This window comes from Cordyceps militaris (genome assembly GCF_000225605.1).
Source record: "Cordyceps militaris CM01 unplaced genomic scaffold CCM_S00005, whole genome shotgun sequence".
In the NCBI taxonomy this organism is placed as follows: Eukaryota; Fungi; Ascomycota; class Sordariomycetes; order Hypocreales; family Cordycipitaceae; genus Cordyceps; species Cordyceps militaris.
In genome coordinates this window covers 2,857,962-2,872,779 of record NW_006271973.1, presented here as the reverse complement: position 1 = coordinate 2,872,779, position 14,818 = coordinate 2,857,962, and the positions used below count along the sequence as shown (strand labels likewise).

The 14,818-nt window shown below is 52.3% G+C and overlaps 2 protein-coding genes across 2 annotated transcripts; one reads left to right on the top strand and one right to left on the bottom strand.

Annotated features, from left to right (window-relative positions):
* Positions 1-2,915: 2,915 nt before the first annotated feature.
* CCM_07205 (uncharacterized protein) lies at positions 2,916-3,143 on the bottom strand (the record flags this gene model as incomplete). The annotated part of the gene is made up of 2 exons (XM_006672343.1): positions 2,916-2,941; positions 2,975-3,143. The coding sequence occupies 2 exons, from the start codon at positions 3,141-3,143 to the stop codon at positions 2,916-2,918; spliced, it is 195 nt and encodes a 64-aa protein (XP_006672406.1).
* A 595-nt stretch (positions 3,144-3,738) lies between these two features.
* CCM_07204 (uncharacterized protein) lies at positions 3,739-4,518 on the top strand (the record flags this gene model as incomplete). The annotated part of the gene is made up of 3 exons (XM_006672342.1): positions 3,739-3,760; positions 3,858-4,035; positions 4,437-4,518. 3 exons carry the CDS (start codon positions 3,739-3,741, stop codon positions 4,516-4,518), a joined length of 282 nt encoding a protein of 93 aa, XP_006672405.1.
* Positions 4,519-14,818: the final 10,300 nt, after the last annotated feature.

Here is a 14,818-nt window from a genome sequence, read left to right as displayed (position 1 = left end):
TGTATTCCAGGCGCATGTTTGAAATGGCTAATTGCATTGCTTCAACATTGATGTCCTGTAATAACTATAATGCAAAACTATCCATCAGTGATTGCCACGCCCGGGTGTCGCCAGTTTCACCCGTTTTTTAAGACCCCAACCGCCAACCGGGCATGATTTGTGAGACCCTGCTTGGCTTGTCTGACTTCGGACATCGGACATTGAGTAAACACTTTGGCAAAAGATCCGAACAAGTATCCGTAAGTGGCACGGATCTCCTTGCCAGGCACACACGCCACGTTTGCCGGTCGCATTTTGACAGAATAGCAGGCCATGCTCCCGGGAGCGCCGTGTCTTGTCTTGGTCAATTGCGCCGCCAAACAGAGAGAAGGTCACCACCATTGCTCCCCCTTTTCGGTGACAGGGTAACTAACTTACCAGTACGAAATTTACTGGCGAGGCTGAAGCATCCTAGAAGGCCTGTGGCGCTTTGCCTGCCCCCTGTTCAGATATTGACTTGTGCGGGGGTGTAGATGAAAAGGGCTCGTGCTACGAAAAAAAACTCAAAAAAACCCCCAAAAGCCAAGGTTCATCTCTGCTTGGAAAGAAGCAAACTGCGAGATTACCTTTTCTTCTCTCACACCCACTGGTTTGTGCGGAGAAGTATAGCAGAGTTTTGGGCTAGACCGCGTTGCGGGCGTTCAATTGCTTGCGGTTGTTGACTGAACAAATAATTCGATCGATGAGATACAGCGACCCCACGATCGGTATTTATAATTTAAGTTGGTTGTCTGAAGTGGGGGAGACGACGGAACAGAGTTTACTGTCTTTGTAGACTACTGCCGTGTAACCTGGCATGAAAGAAAAAAAAGTAAATTAATCAAGTTAAATCTCATATGCCGATGAATAGTGAAGACAGTTTTGCAACTCGCTATGACGCTAGTTGACACATGTCCTCCATGTTTGGGATCTTTTGTAGCTTCACCTTCGCAAGTCGCATAGGGCGTGTGCGCTATTGGCCGTGCTAATTGGGTAAGGATGATGACATCTCGAAAGCGTCTTCGCTATCCTCTAAGGTCTATGATCCGTCCTTCTTAGTAGGGGCGTGCAGTACCCTAAGCAGGCACTGGGTATGGGATATGGCAATATTGCCGGGCGACTTTGTCTGGTAACTACAATTTGAACTGTATCAAGGATACGCCAACTCATCCGTTGCTTCGCATGTTGCTTCTATTGCACGCAATCAAAGTCGCGTTGGCATGTGAAATTTCTAGGACGGTCATGATCTCGGAATGGAGTCAAGGCTGCAGATGCATCAGCCCAATGAGATCCGGTTCGATGGCCTAAATTGGCAGCTTGGGTGGCTGGTGGAGAGGCACGACGACGGGCGGTTGTGATGACATTGAAGATGCGTCAATTGGAAAACTAGGAACCAGGTCAATTGAGTTGTAGTTGAAAAAGGGGTTCGCACCTATTTCCAACTTTCATCTTGGCATACACGTGTCATACTTTCTGCATGACGGTTGGATGCGACCCCCGGCGTGGATGCATAATGCGACAGGATTGCTGGCGGCCGGGTTTACTCAAAATAGCATACTCGGTACACATGTCATTTATCCAGTTTGCCGTCCTCGGTTCTTGACCTTGGCAATATGGTCCTTGCATGCATGGCCATCTGCAGTCTGCAGTCTGCAGGTCGATGCTCGGTCGATGCGGTCAGCGTCTAGTTACAAGGCCTTGACGCACCAGGACAACTACATAGTTGACTAACCATGTACAGGAAGCTAATTAGCCCCTAAAAACGTGATATCGATTGTCGATTATAACAGAATAGAGAGCGGCGAACCCGAAAATCTCACAAAGCAACTCCTCTGTTAACCGCGGTGGAGTATCATAGGAGCGGTGAGGTATAAATGGCGAAACCGTTGGCCTTTTCTGCTGTACTATCTATCACGTAGTTGGTGGGCGTGTAGCCGCGATAGGCAGAGACTTGCACAAATGCCCGAGGAGTTGCTTGATTGGTTCATGAATTGTGTACAGTCATAAATGGAGAAGAAGAAAAAGAGGAAAGCGGCTCAACTACACCGTACCTTGGCAACATCTTCAACAGGCGTGGCGTTTTTTTTGCATTCGTTTCAACTGCATATTGACACATGACAAAAACTGCACCATCCCACTGCATGTACGGAGCAGGTGAAGAAAAGCAACGGCCGTGTCGCCTCCACCCCGTAGCCATGTGCGGCCCTGCAGGGCGTGCGTGGGAGCTGCTGCACGAACAAGGATCCGGGCCTCGTGTCGACTAGGCCAACGTCATAGTCGGCTCAGGCGTGGGGAAGAAGGATACTAACTATCGAGGCCATCTTCATCAACCGTTCTTTTTTTCCCTCAACGGTCCCTCAACGGTCCCTCAACGGTGCTGCAGAAAGACACAGGGGTTGGGTTTATCTCCGGGCTGGCGAGCGGGCCGTCCAATTCTCTTACGACTATGGATACTAGAGCGCTTCGAGTTGATTATCGACTTGTCTCGAGTCAAATGCCGTCCGTCAGAGGGAAACGTGGTGGAGTTGTTGCAGGTATAGGAGAGATGGTGAGAAGAGATGGGCGAAACAACTTCCCGAAGCGCACTTCACCGCAACTTGCAACCCGACTGAAGACGAGGGGAGGGGCGCGAAACATGCACTTTTGCTTCCTCATTTGTTTCCGTCTTGGTCAATGGCGCATCATTCGGAAACGTGGCTGTCTGTCTGGCCGGCGGGGGGGCGGCGCATCAGATGATCAAGACGGGTTTTATATTGGCCTCATGTATAGATTAAAAAAAAAAAGAGAACACTGCCCCGGCAGGGGTGGGGGGTTCGTTGCCAAAGCTCTTTCCCCACGAAAGAGTACGAAGAAGCTGTTTAATGTCATATATAAAAGGCAAGGTTGAGAGATTTGGCTCATTGCCAAGCCGGTGGCGCCGCCGCTAATAACGGTCTTGTCTCATGTTTTTTCTTACCTAGATGGTGATGAACACGAATGTCTGTCAGAAAAGCACAGAGGTTGGCCGAGTATACAGCACCGATGATATGACTGCACATTGACGAGGGAGAGGAAGGGCGGAAGCGAGAAGCGGCAGCAAGGGCAGCGCGCCGTAGAGTTGCACCAGTAGCGGTCTCGGCAGTCATCGTGAAATGGGTTCTCGTTCCCTGGATGAACTGGAATCTCTACGGAGTAGTCGGCGTAGCTCACAATAAAATGAAGTGGTCCTTGGAGGGTCGAGATTTGGATGGTGATGGGGACTGGTTGCGTTTGCGGTTGGGCTGAGAGTCGAGCCCGGCCGGCACGCCACATGGGCAACAGACGATTTCTGCAGAAATTACGAGAAGGCGTGCACTGTCGGACATGAGTAAATCATTGGTTTGTGGTGCTCGCTGTAGGACTTGACACCTTTTTCATTTCGTCTCAAGGTGGTTTGGACGAGGTCGGTGATGATGCCAGGTGCACAGTCTTTCGGCACTATCCCAAAATATGCATCAAAGCAGAAACGAGTCCTCCGCCACTATCCTAGAATATGCATCAAAGCAGAAAAGAAAAAGGAGCAAAAGAAACAAGCTATGCGGAAATAACGCCCCATTGGTGACAAGCTAAGGGCTCTAATTTCTCCCTTATTTTCCTTTTTTAACCACTTGTGCTCCTCAATTTCCTCCACAGCGAGCGTGATGATCCTTTTTTAGAACGCCCTGTGCATACTGGTGTTATGAACTAGTCAAACTAACCAGAATGCGAAGAAGAGGGGGAGGGGGTGTGAGATTGTACTTTTTTTTTACCCCCTCCATCGACTAGTCGCCCGGTCGCGTGGGAACTGTAGATTGAACAAGGACAATGAGCAAATGATAAAGGAGAGAATGTTCTCGGGCTAGGTGGCTTGCACATGGCAAAGTACCAGGTACATAGCAGGTGTTCATGGGTCGAGAAAGGTAAGGTGGTGGGTGGTCCTCGAGGTTTGCCCGTGTTGACTCATGCCGATTCTGAAAAGGCCCTCTCAAATTTCGCCATCCGACAGATGAAGAAAATGACGTAACTATGTACTGTACTATAGCCCTCTCGTCCGGTTTCCACCAGAGAGCGCGAGATAGGGCTGTGTGTTTCTGTTATAGTGTCACAACAGCAGCCTTGCAGCGCAACTTGTCCAGAGTCTTATTCCGTCCTATTAATATATTCCGTGTCTATTTGTCGGCTAAAACCCCCCACTGCCAACTGGAAGCATTCCGCATCGACTCAAACGTCCTAATTCAGAGCAACTATTTTTGCTCCGCCGCCACGGTGGGCGTCGACCATGTATGTATGTATGTAGTTATGTATGTACGAGCTTCGCCGGCATCATGTACGACCAGTGCCGCGTGGGGGTCAGTCTCATTTGTAACTAGTATTATTATATCATTATCCCCTTGTTTCTTTTCGCTTCGGCTCCCTGACAGAATACACCTGACGACGACGCACACACCGTGCCAAAGGCGCTCAAGTGGCGCTGGCGGTGCGACATCTCCAAGAACCAAATAATATCACAACGTTTTCGGTGGGCTCTTTGGTGGGCTCTTTGGTGGGCTCACTGCGCATAAAAATGTCTCTCCCTCATGCCACTCCCCGCATACCTTGATGGGCCAAGATACCATCGGCATCAATAGTTACAGGCCATCGAAAGAAACTCCCGTGCTTCTAGAAGCCAAGAAACCTAACCAGCATCCACCGAAAATCGCCGCCCCCTCGGCTACAAGGTTGTGCTGCTTTAACTATTGCGCTGCACGATTCTGCGTTTTGACATGCCGAACGGCTTTCCGTAAAGGGGAGAGCACACCCAACTATCGCCGTCGCCTATTTTCAGCCGAGGACGATCGCTTGTTCAGGCCTTGTCGAACATCCTTGGGTTTTACCTCGACGGTTCATTGTCTTGAACTCTAAAAACAAACAGCAGCCGCCTGGGGTGGCTGGCCGAGCACGCCGCCTCATTAGTGGGCAAACTCAGTAGCGAGAGGCGGCGCCAGTATGGATCATTGGTTTATTAGGTTAGGGGGCGTGTTGGAAACTTGGTTCTAGTTAGCAACCAGCAGCAGCGTGGCGGCACTCGAGCCAGGCTATAACTTGGAGAACCATTGGTCTTGACTGCATGTTGACTGCAGCAGCGAGTCGAGCGCTTTGGTTCTAGAACATTAAGTCGTTCGATTATCACAGTCGTCCTTCGGCTTTCTTGGCGCGAAGCCTGGGCCGCGCTGCCGAAAACAGATGACGGCTCGATGAAGCCGCCGTGTCGTGACGAGCTGCCGCCAAATGGGTGTGAATATCCTTGGCGTAGCTGGTTGGTTTTGTAGCGTGTCTAGTTCGCAAGTGGCACAAGTAACTATTAACCCACATTGCTGCTATGCACTTGCGCCATTCCGACTTTCAGCCCGCCCACCACATTCCGGACGATCAATGCCGTGTATAGTTGGGCGCTGGACAAGACTAACTAACAACAGTCCTCCCCTTTTCGCCCGTTCTTTTTTGCTTCTTGATTATTAGCCGTAAAAGCTCGGGCCAAATCTTTTTATAATGACCATTTCGTACATGAACGAATCAAACAGACAAGAGGCGGCGGGGGGCAAAGAAGGGCAAAGGAAGACATGGGTGAGACAGCGGGCTTGAGCGTCATCGGGGGGCCGAAACCGTCAATGCAAGGCCACATGGCAATGGAAGGGCATAGTTATGACTCGCCGCGTGGCAGGCGGCTGGTGAACCCTTTTTTTTTTGTGCAACGGGCAGGTCCCGGCTCGCGGGGGGTGACCGTGCCAGCAGCCCGGTTCAGCTTTCCGGACTCGTTGCCCCTCTGCCGACGAATCCGTGACCAAAAGGGAACAAGTAATTCACCCCTCTCGAGGGCAACAGGCGGTGAATATACCGCGACACGAGCAGGCGGTTCTTGGTCCGGGCACAGACGCTGGCCGTTGTGATCATGCCCATCTGTGATTTTTTTTTTTTGCCCCCATTGTGCACCGGAACAGAACCGCGCGAGCATCGAAAAAGGGCCCGCGGCACATTGTCTTTGCCTTGTACCTCTTGTCCGATGATACGCCCTCGTACGTTTTTTCTCTTTGCCTCCATGGGCTGACCCGGGTTGGGACTGTCATGCTGCTCGGCCGCCACAGCCCATCATCTTGATGTAACCCTCCCGCCTGCATCATCGTGCTTTATCTTCGAGCCACTGCCGATAGGCGGCGGGTGATGCTCACCCAGACTCTTGGGTCGCCGAGGTGCCTGCCCTTCAGTCGGAATCTGGCTCAGCTCTCTGCCTTTCGGCAGTTTGGCCCATGTGGCTGTGGAGACGGCAAAGTCCTGAACAAACGGCAATGGCGAATACCTCTTATCAATCAATTCGACGGCGCGTTATACATGCCGCGTTTCAGAGACGCTCTCGTGATGCGGATGGAACTCGTCGCAGCGTCACCAGAAGGGCAAGGCTCCAGAATCGTGTTTTCCTTGACCGTCTCCTTGCATTGTGAAACCCGGACCCGTCTTCACGCGTGCAGCCAGTGAATGGACCCGAGTACAAAAGTCCACCGGCCATGTGGCAAGTTGTTCTGTTTGCGCGCGTGTCATACTTGGACTCTGCTGCCTTGTTTGTGCCACGACGAATTGGCCCGGTGCAGAGCTGGCGGCATGCGTGGAGGGTGTATCGAGAAGCACCGTGCGACGGGATCATCCTTTCGGACCCCCCTCACGAGCTGACCACGGCATCGCGCGTTCCCGACAGATGCCCTGAGCTCCGATGCAGTTTATGCGGCAGAGCAATCAAATGGCGGCACCACATTACCTCCAAGGTCAGACTCATCCCATAACACGAAGCGGAACAGAATTGTGCCCTGTTTCCCTCTTGTCATCTTTTCTGTCATTTTTTTGCTGTTTTCTCGTTTCGTTAGCCTTGTTTGCATTCAACGTGGCTGCCGCATCGTCCACGGTCTCCATCCAGAGCCAAGCTTTTGCGCCTCCGGCATTAACTGGCACAAGCGATGGTGCTATTTCTATCAATAGTCACAAGCCCCCTTTGGCAAAGTGCGCACCCGCTTTTTCGTGACGAGCCTGCCTGTTCTGATACTGGTATGGCATTGGTATTCGTGCAGAACTTGTCCAGACGGAGTGCTGCGCTGAGAGGGCGTTTGGCTTATTAGGGAAACCCACGTGGCATATGCCGTCAGTAATGTGGGGCTGCGACTGGCTGCGCTGCTCTGCACGGGCATAAGGATCATGTAGGGTACATGAGACCTCTCTAGAGCCCACACAACCTCCACAATACATTATCATCATCCCACATACCACAATGGCATAACAGATCAGCGCCCAGCAAGAGCCGCCCTAGAGCATGTTGCGAGAGAAGAGAGAAGCTAGCTGGGTGGTCACTGGGGAAAGCAGAGATTTAGTCTAATTGGCTCTTTAAGAAAATTGACTTTCTTGAGCGTCCATAATTTTGGTATCCTCTCATCTTTTTCTTTGGCTTCTTGACGTGGACCCACTCCAATCTGTGCACGCCCCCCTTCCCCTCTTTACCCCTGTAGGCTGACATACTCGGATAAATGCATATGCAAAACTCAAGATGCGACTCCTCTTTTTGTGTTGTTCGAAAGGCCAAGCAAGATTTGGCCCAGCAATGTTGCTAACTGGTTGTTGCCAGATGAGCGGCTCTCCGCAAGCACTATTACAAGAAATTTGCCCTAACAAGTGCTTGATGTCGAATCGTTTTCCTCGAGAATATCGGCTGTACGCAGAGTTGGCAATGGCTGCTCTCCATCTGCTCGGGCTGTCCTTCCACGCGGTCGGTCCATGATACAGGGCTCAATGGGACCATCTCTCCCCAATGCATTGAAAGCTTGTTGTCTCTTTCGACCGTGGCACCTTCGAGGCGAGAACTCTCGTTGTCGTGGCGCTCATGGCGTTCATGGTCTGTGTGTACGTCGTGTCTCTCCCTTCCGCCGCCCAGCCTCCAGCACCGCAAGTGCCGGGGAGTTGGGTTGCAGGCTTTCTTGGTTACACGACAGCTGAACATCCCTCCCTCCATCAACCCAACAATGTCTTTTCCGACTTCCGGGAATCCAGCTTCTTGAGGAGGGGGGACGCCGCCGCCACTGGTGATGAGGGGAGTACGCGTCCAAGACCACGCCAACGTAGTAATACGGGTGACAAAACGATGCAGATCGTATGTAGTACATACAATGGGTCGAGAAATGAACGAATGACGGGACCTCTCTCGTGTGGTGACTCCCTGGCACAGTTCTGCTCCCAACCCGCCGTGGTTCGGAGCTGCCTGCTTCGGCCGAAAATCGCAGCTGGCGCAAGATCGCCACGTGGTTTGTTGAGATGTTCCGGAACCCTGCCCTGCTGCGCCTGCCTCCGAGCGTCGTCCTGTCTGCCGCTGCGGGCGCTGCCGCTTACAGATGTCGGCGCATTCTGCTGCATGAGTTCAATACTTGACACGACACGACATACCGCCCATCAACAGGCATGGGTCCGCTGTGGTCTTCTCCTCCAAGGTGCCCTTTTCAAGAGCTTTCAGATTCCCGCCCATTATCATCTCTATTACCCTGCGCTCTCGATGCCTTTACACCTCTATATCCCAAATGGTGCTTCCCCATGTTATTCGACTACCAAATGAGCAAATGGCCTCACGCGGATTAATAAACCACTTCCTTCTCCTCTAGTTAGCCCAAACTAGGGCAGGGCAAGCCTGGCCGATGAAAACGTGTCCGACAGGGAAGAGAACAACCCCAATCCTGCGGGCTTACTGTGGCTTGCTGCTGAACCTTGTCCGCCATGTTGCTTTGGCCAACAAGGCTGGGAGGGAATCTGTTTGCCACAGCGGAAATATTGACGGGCCAGGGCTTCGGAGCTGCCTTTAAAAAATAAGTCGTCGTGTGACACCCACCGCAGCTGGCGCCGCCCCCCGAACAAAGAAGACGGCAAGCCTCGTTTCCCTATTCCGACCCGCCCACGCCGCGCAAAGCAAGGACACGGAATGTCGTATGCGCGAGGAGGAGATGCGACTTGTGGAGATGAAAGCTTCTTTATTACCTTCTGGTTTTCTTCGGTTTCATGGCGTGCGCCAGACAGGACGAGATGCCCGCTGGAAACTTGCCATGGGCCGAGGGGCGTTGTCAACGGGGCCGTGCAACACCTTGCGACGGAGCGATTGACAGTTGAACCATTTGTAATGAGTCTCGAGCTTGAACCTCGCCGTCCGTCGCTTCCGTTGGCCGTTTCCCTCTTATAACCGGCTTGCTCGCGGCGCACAAGCCGTTGGAGGCCGCTGATGCATGTAATTTCCAAACAAGGTCAATTTTCTCTAAACACATACTTGCATCATCTAGGACTAGGTAGGTTTCTGGTCTCATTTAGTTAGTGGCTACCGGACAGGGCCTCTATCGACATGGTCTTTTTTTTGTCCCCGATGCAGATGGAAGCCCGAGAGTGCGGGGTTAAGGTACAAAAAAGGCAGGCAAAGCAAGCTCGCTTATAATATTATAGGCCGGGGGAAGCAATCTTTCTTGCCAACGCTTAGTGGTGTTGCGCAAAAACACTTGGCCTCTGTTCTTGTCAAAAGCGAGCTGTCACAAAAAAGGTCCTCCCCTGGTGATTGAACCTGTTATTGGCCTGTTTCCGAGCTTCACATCAGGCACACCGCACCATGCCAAGACTGCCTCGATCAGTTGCCCTGACCAACTGCTGGTATTAGTGCTTTGGTAGTCGTATTCTTCCCCTCCTTTCTTCGGCCAAGAAAAGACACTGGCTGCAAGTCGTCTTTTCTAGCGTCTGCCCAAGGCCAGCGGGTGTTCGCAAACGCCTTTTCGTGTGGTGCAAAGACGCTTCCCACCACTCTGCTCATCGGAAGACTACTACACGCCAAGGATCGACAAGACTTTTCCTTCTTTTCTTTTTACTACTAACCTAACTAGTTGGTGGTGAAAAGGGTGTGCGGCACTGCCCTGTTATGTGCATGATGTACGGATGTTGGTTGCTGCAATGCCCCTGCTGCTTCCCACAGCTCATACTCGGTTGCAGATGTAGGAGCGTTTCGTCTTGTTTACGGATTGATTTGCAGCATCGTCCGTGACAAGGTGCGGCTCGGCATTGTATATTGACGTGTCCGTCCGAGTGGCTGAGTGGCTGCTTTGGGGTGCATGCTCAACGTGTCTCTGCCGAGGGCGTGTACGCCTCTCTCTGCCTTGTGAAGATTGTTCTGTAATACGAATGTACATGTCTCTTTTCTATACGGTTTTGCATGTCTCAATCTCGTTTGCCTGGTTAACTACCACGAGCAATTCTCCCGATTATAGCCACTTATATTCAATGGCGCGCTATATCTTCTTTTATTGGGCTAATTGTGCATTCTAATGTCAAGGGTAGTTAATATCGTACTAGCCAACATGCTGGCAGCCCTTGCACGACGGGTGCATTGCATGGCTTTGGCATGATGATTCCTGGGGTGAAGGAGGCATTTGCGGGGTGTTGAACATGACCATTCGACCATTGCCGGGCAAGCAAGCAAAACTCGAGTTTCGGGACCAGAGAGTGTACATATTACTCGTACTGCGTAATGAAAAGATCCAAGACATGGGCCGCGCCTCTTTTTGGTGGGTTGATGAGGCCAGCGCCGATAGCCCCAAGCTCCAATCTCCAAGACATGGCCCCGGCCTCGGTGGCTTGAATGACGGAAAACGGCCGCGCAACTAATCAGACAGTCTGTGCGAGTGTGATGAAGACGGAACCAATGAGTTGTAAGAGGATTTGTCAATAACTCCACTCGCAAGGCGGTTGCGGAAAGAGAGAGCGTGGGTTATCAACTTTCATCATACGTTTTTCCCAACTTTGCGTGGTACGTGCTCTGCAGCCATGCTGTGGCGCTTTTTCACTTTTTTTTTTGTCTTATTCGTGTATTCACGCTGATTTACCAGTATCCGTAGAGTGCTGCAATGGGCCGATGTGGCGGCTGGTCTGGGCCTCGGGCCTCGCTGACATTGTGATTTCCCTTGAAGACGTTGTTTGCCAATCCGGCAGCGCAAAGCAGGGGGTGAGCGCTAAAGAGTGCCAATCGTAATGGCAATCACGCGCGGATCTCTGGCGATAGATTGCCTGGACCGGCTCGGATGACTGTATTCGGATGTACACCGTCTCCTTGTCAATGCAGCACGCCTGTTTTTTTTTTTTTTTCCCTCTTGGTTTGTTTCTCCTGGCCCTCGTTTCGGTACTTGTGATTCTTCAATGCCGGACCAGGGGCCGTGCTACAGATGACCTGTCGGCACGCGCCAGGTGGGAAAAACCTCGTGGCCGTTGAACAGGCGCATGAGGCCTGGGCGGGTTCACTCTCTCTCTTCCCATCAATGCAATGCAGACGTGCGACACTCGTACCTCGCAGATAAACCCACATTGTCCCGTTCCGTTGACAGCTCGGATTTTTTTTTTTTTTTTTTTTTGGAATTTTCTTTTTGAATCATTGTCTCCGGTGGTCATTGTCCTACCCGACGCCGGCCTCTGTCCGGGTCGAGCCCCTGCCCCGAGCTGCCAGTTTCGTATTAACCTCTTTGACAGTTGGCCACGTTCATGTCCATGAATCACCCCGGGTTGGTGGCCGTGTAGTTATCGTTCATCACCGTGACATGAAAAGAGAGGGGCGTTCTGGACAAATCTGCCAGGGTGAGACTTGGCCCCCTCTCGGCTCCAACACACCAGGCAAATCCGTAACCGGTCATGCGGGCTCGAGCATGAAGAGGAGGAGGGGAGGAGCATGAGAGAAAAGGATAATTTTCCCTATTTTTCTACAAAGAAATGTGGAAAAGCTGCCCATCAGTGGTCGCGGGCGGTGACAAGCGGGCTCCGAGATGCCCGTGCCCACGGTTCACCGTTTTCCGCTCGGGAGCACAATATATATGCACAAACGGGCTGTTTTCCCACCAACATGGGCTTCTTTCCTTTTCGTTTTTCGCCCCCCCGCCATGCGGAACGTGAGCGCTAGAGTGTGTATAACTATTTGCGCCCACACGACCCCCCCGCTTGGTCTCGCCATGCCGTGACTCGAATGGCCTCGTCACCCAACTGGTTTCTTCGTTATTACTTTGTCATTGATCATGGAATTATTCAACAGACAAGCCATGTGGGCTTTTAATGCTGAAACCCCCTCAGCGGTTGCAGGAGGAGGCGCAACAGCGCACATGGCGCCCCGTACCGCTAGGCAACTCGGGCCCGCGCCGTCCGTCTCCGCCCGTCCAGCCCAAAACCGGGCTTATTCTGAACCCCGCGCCCACATGGCATGGCATGTTTGCCTGCGATGATACATCATGTATTTTTTTTCTCGTCCTCCTCTAACTAGTTAGTTATGTGCCTGCCTGCCGCTTGGAGCTGTGGGTTCTGGGTGTTGCGTGGGTGGCGCACGAAGGATTCCGTGGAAGGGGGCTAGAAGGGCTTTTATTAGCCAAGACTTTGTGTTTGCTTTCGCCCTGTGTGTTGCGTCCTCACTCTTATACGAATAGTTAGAGCGGTAATGTGTGCGTGGCCCTGGCCGTGCAGAAAGGCGCGCCCGATCTTGTCCCATGCCGTGCTTGTACTGCCACGGCTCGTTCGGCGTGCCTGCGCGTCCAGCCATCATGTATGTGCTTGTCTCCCGTCTGCTTGGGCAGGTAACGTTGACCGGTGCGCTCAAGCAAGCGTCCCAGGGCCTGAAATAGACGCAGACACAAGCACGCCCACGTGAATGAATCGAACAATCTCGCTCCCCAACTACCAGGGTGGTTCCTCCCAGATTCCTAACCCAGGGGTGACCTTGCCACCAAGGCATCAACTTTCTCGACAGGCACACTGAACCTTGAGGAAATATACACCCCCCTTGTGTTTCTATCTGGATGGCCCCCGCGTCCGACGCAGACTAGTTTGTTGGGAAGGGGGGGGATGTTGCAAGCCACTCCTGTATTACAGATGTTGTCCGTGTGTGCCTCGCTGCTCTGGGAGTCTTGGCTTTTGTTCGTTTACTTGCCTTACAGACTGGTAAGTTTAAATATGCTGGCAGCCCTGTGCTTGCTTTTTTTTTTCTCTCTTGGACGTTGTGCCCCTGGCAAGATCCAATCTCCCACGCAAATCTCGCCGCCACCACGAGGCTCTGGACATTATATATTTTTGTGGTCCCTGGTACTGGTACACACGACGCCCCAGGTTCTCTATTTTGCTCCGAAATTGCATATCAGCGGTTACTGCCAGCGACCTAGCAAAGGATCAACGACACAGTGGCCTCAACCTGTCTGTCTAAGACGATAGGCAGAGTCACATTGGACAGGGCCTCTATCGACCGGCCCAATTTATTCTCCTCAATAGAGAAAGAGAATACTCTTCATCACAAGAAGTCGACCTAGCGGCCAGCCAACAACCCATCGTCATCGAGGGAATATACATCTTTATCGCGATCCATACCTAAGACGCTGCGACGACGTTTTCCAAATCAAGAAAAAATATATTCTCTTCATCGCAGACACTAGATTCGTGTCCATTGACCAGTCTCGCAACCGTTTTCGGCTTATTGCTCCGAGACGTTGAACACAGGTACGGTACGCAGGGCGCAAAACTGCGCTCTCAATTACACAGACACTTGGCCGAAGCCACGCCGCAAGTTCCGGAAGACGACGTGGGTTTCCCGGTCGTGGTTGGTGCACGCGCGCGCACAACGTCGGACCCTTGCTCTTGAAAGGACGAGCCGACTAACTGATACTTGCTCTCGCACAGGGTTGCTGCTATCGACCCCCTTGTCGATTCTTCGTTCAAAAAATCCCGGCGGCGCCTGTTTCAGGCAAGAAGCAAGGAGCGCATCGAATATCTGTACTCGCAAGTCCAAGACTGACGGTGAATATCTCGGTGAGCATGAACCCATGGGCCCTTGTTGTCCCAATTTCCCACCCCTCTCTTGGCTGCCCCCCCGGTCATGTCAACCAAGGCGCCACCAGCTGGCGCCTAATACAGGGCCGTCGCGTGCTGTCTGACTCTTTCCGAGATGCGACGCAAAAGGCAGTGAGCGGCGATGCCGTCGTTGCAGCACTGGGCTTGGTCGTTAATCTCAAACGAGCATCTATTCGTATCGAGACAAGCTGACAGTGAGAGTGAGACACAGGACCAGGGCCATACTATCCGCATATTCGCTCGTTTGCACCCGTCTTCTTTGTGTGAATCCAGGCGGCTAGCTTCTTGTAAAGAGCACAGCCAAGAAGAGACCTGTCTGTTCGCAAGATATTCAGAGACTTGACAAGAGCCCCGTACTCGGATCACGGCATCAGCATCACCTCACGGCATCACCGAAAAAGCAGTTTTACTGCGTTGAACACGGGAGGCTTTGCCCCCAGTAATATCAGAAAAGGTGTGTACAGGATATCGATCCCTTTTTTTTTGTCAGAGCCGAAACCCGATATGCATTGATCATTATTTCCTTCTCCATGCGTCCCTCTTTTTTCCTTCCTTCTTTTCCTTCCTTGATGCTTCTAGAATATCGAATATGTGTCCCCTGTGGGGGGATCAAGCTGGGGCCAAGATCAGCGAGGGATCAGTGCACCGGTTTCAGACTTTCAGTACAGAGCCGGCCCCAAGACTCGGGCGGGCTTGGGTCAGTGCCTGGTGGAACCGGAATCAAGGCAAAATGAAAGACGGACGAGTGTCCTTTTTTCTTTTTGACATGTCCCGTGGACGGATGAGACGAAGCGATGCCGGCAGCAAGCGGTGCGTGAGGCTCATGTGAGGGCCGGCCTCTGGCGTGTTTCATTTCAGTGGGCGTCGCCTGAGCGTGCAATATAGCAGCCGGCCGGCTCACACC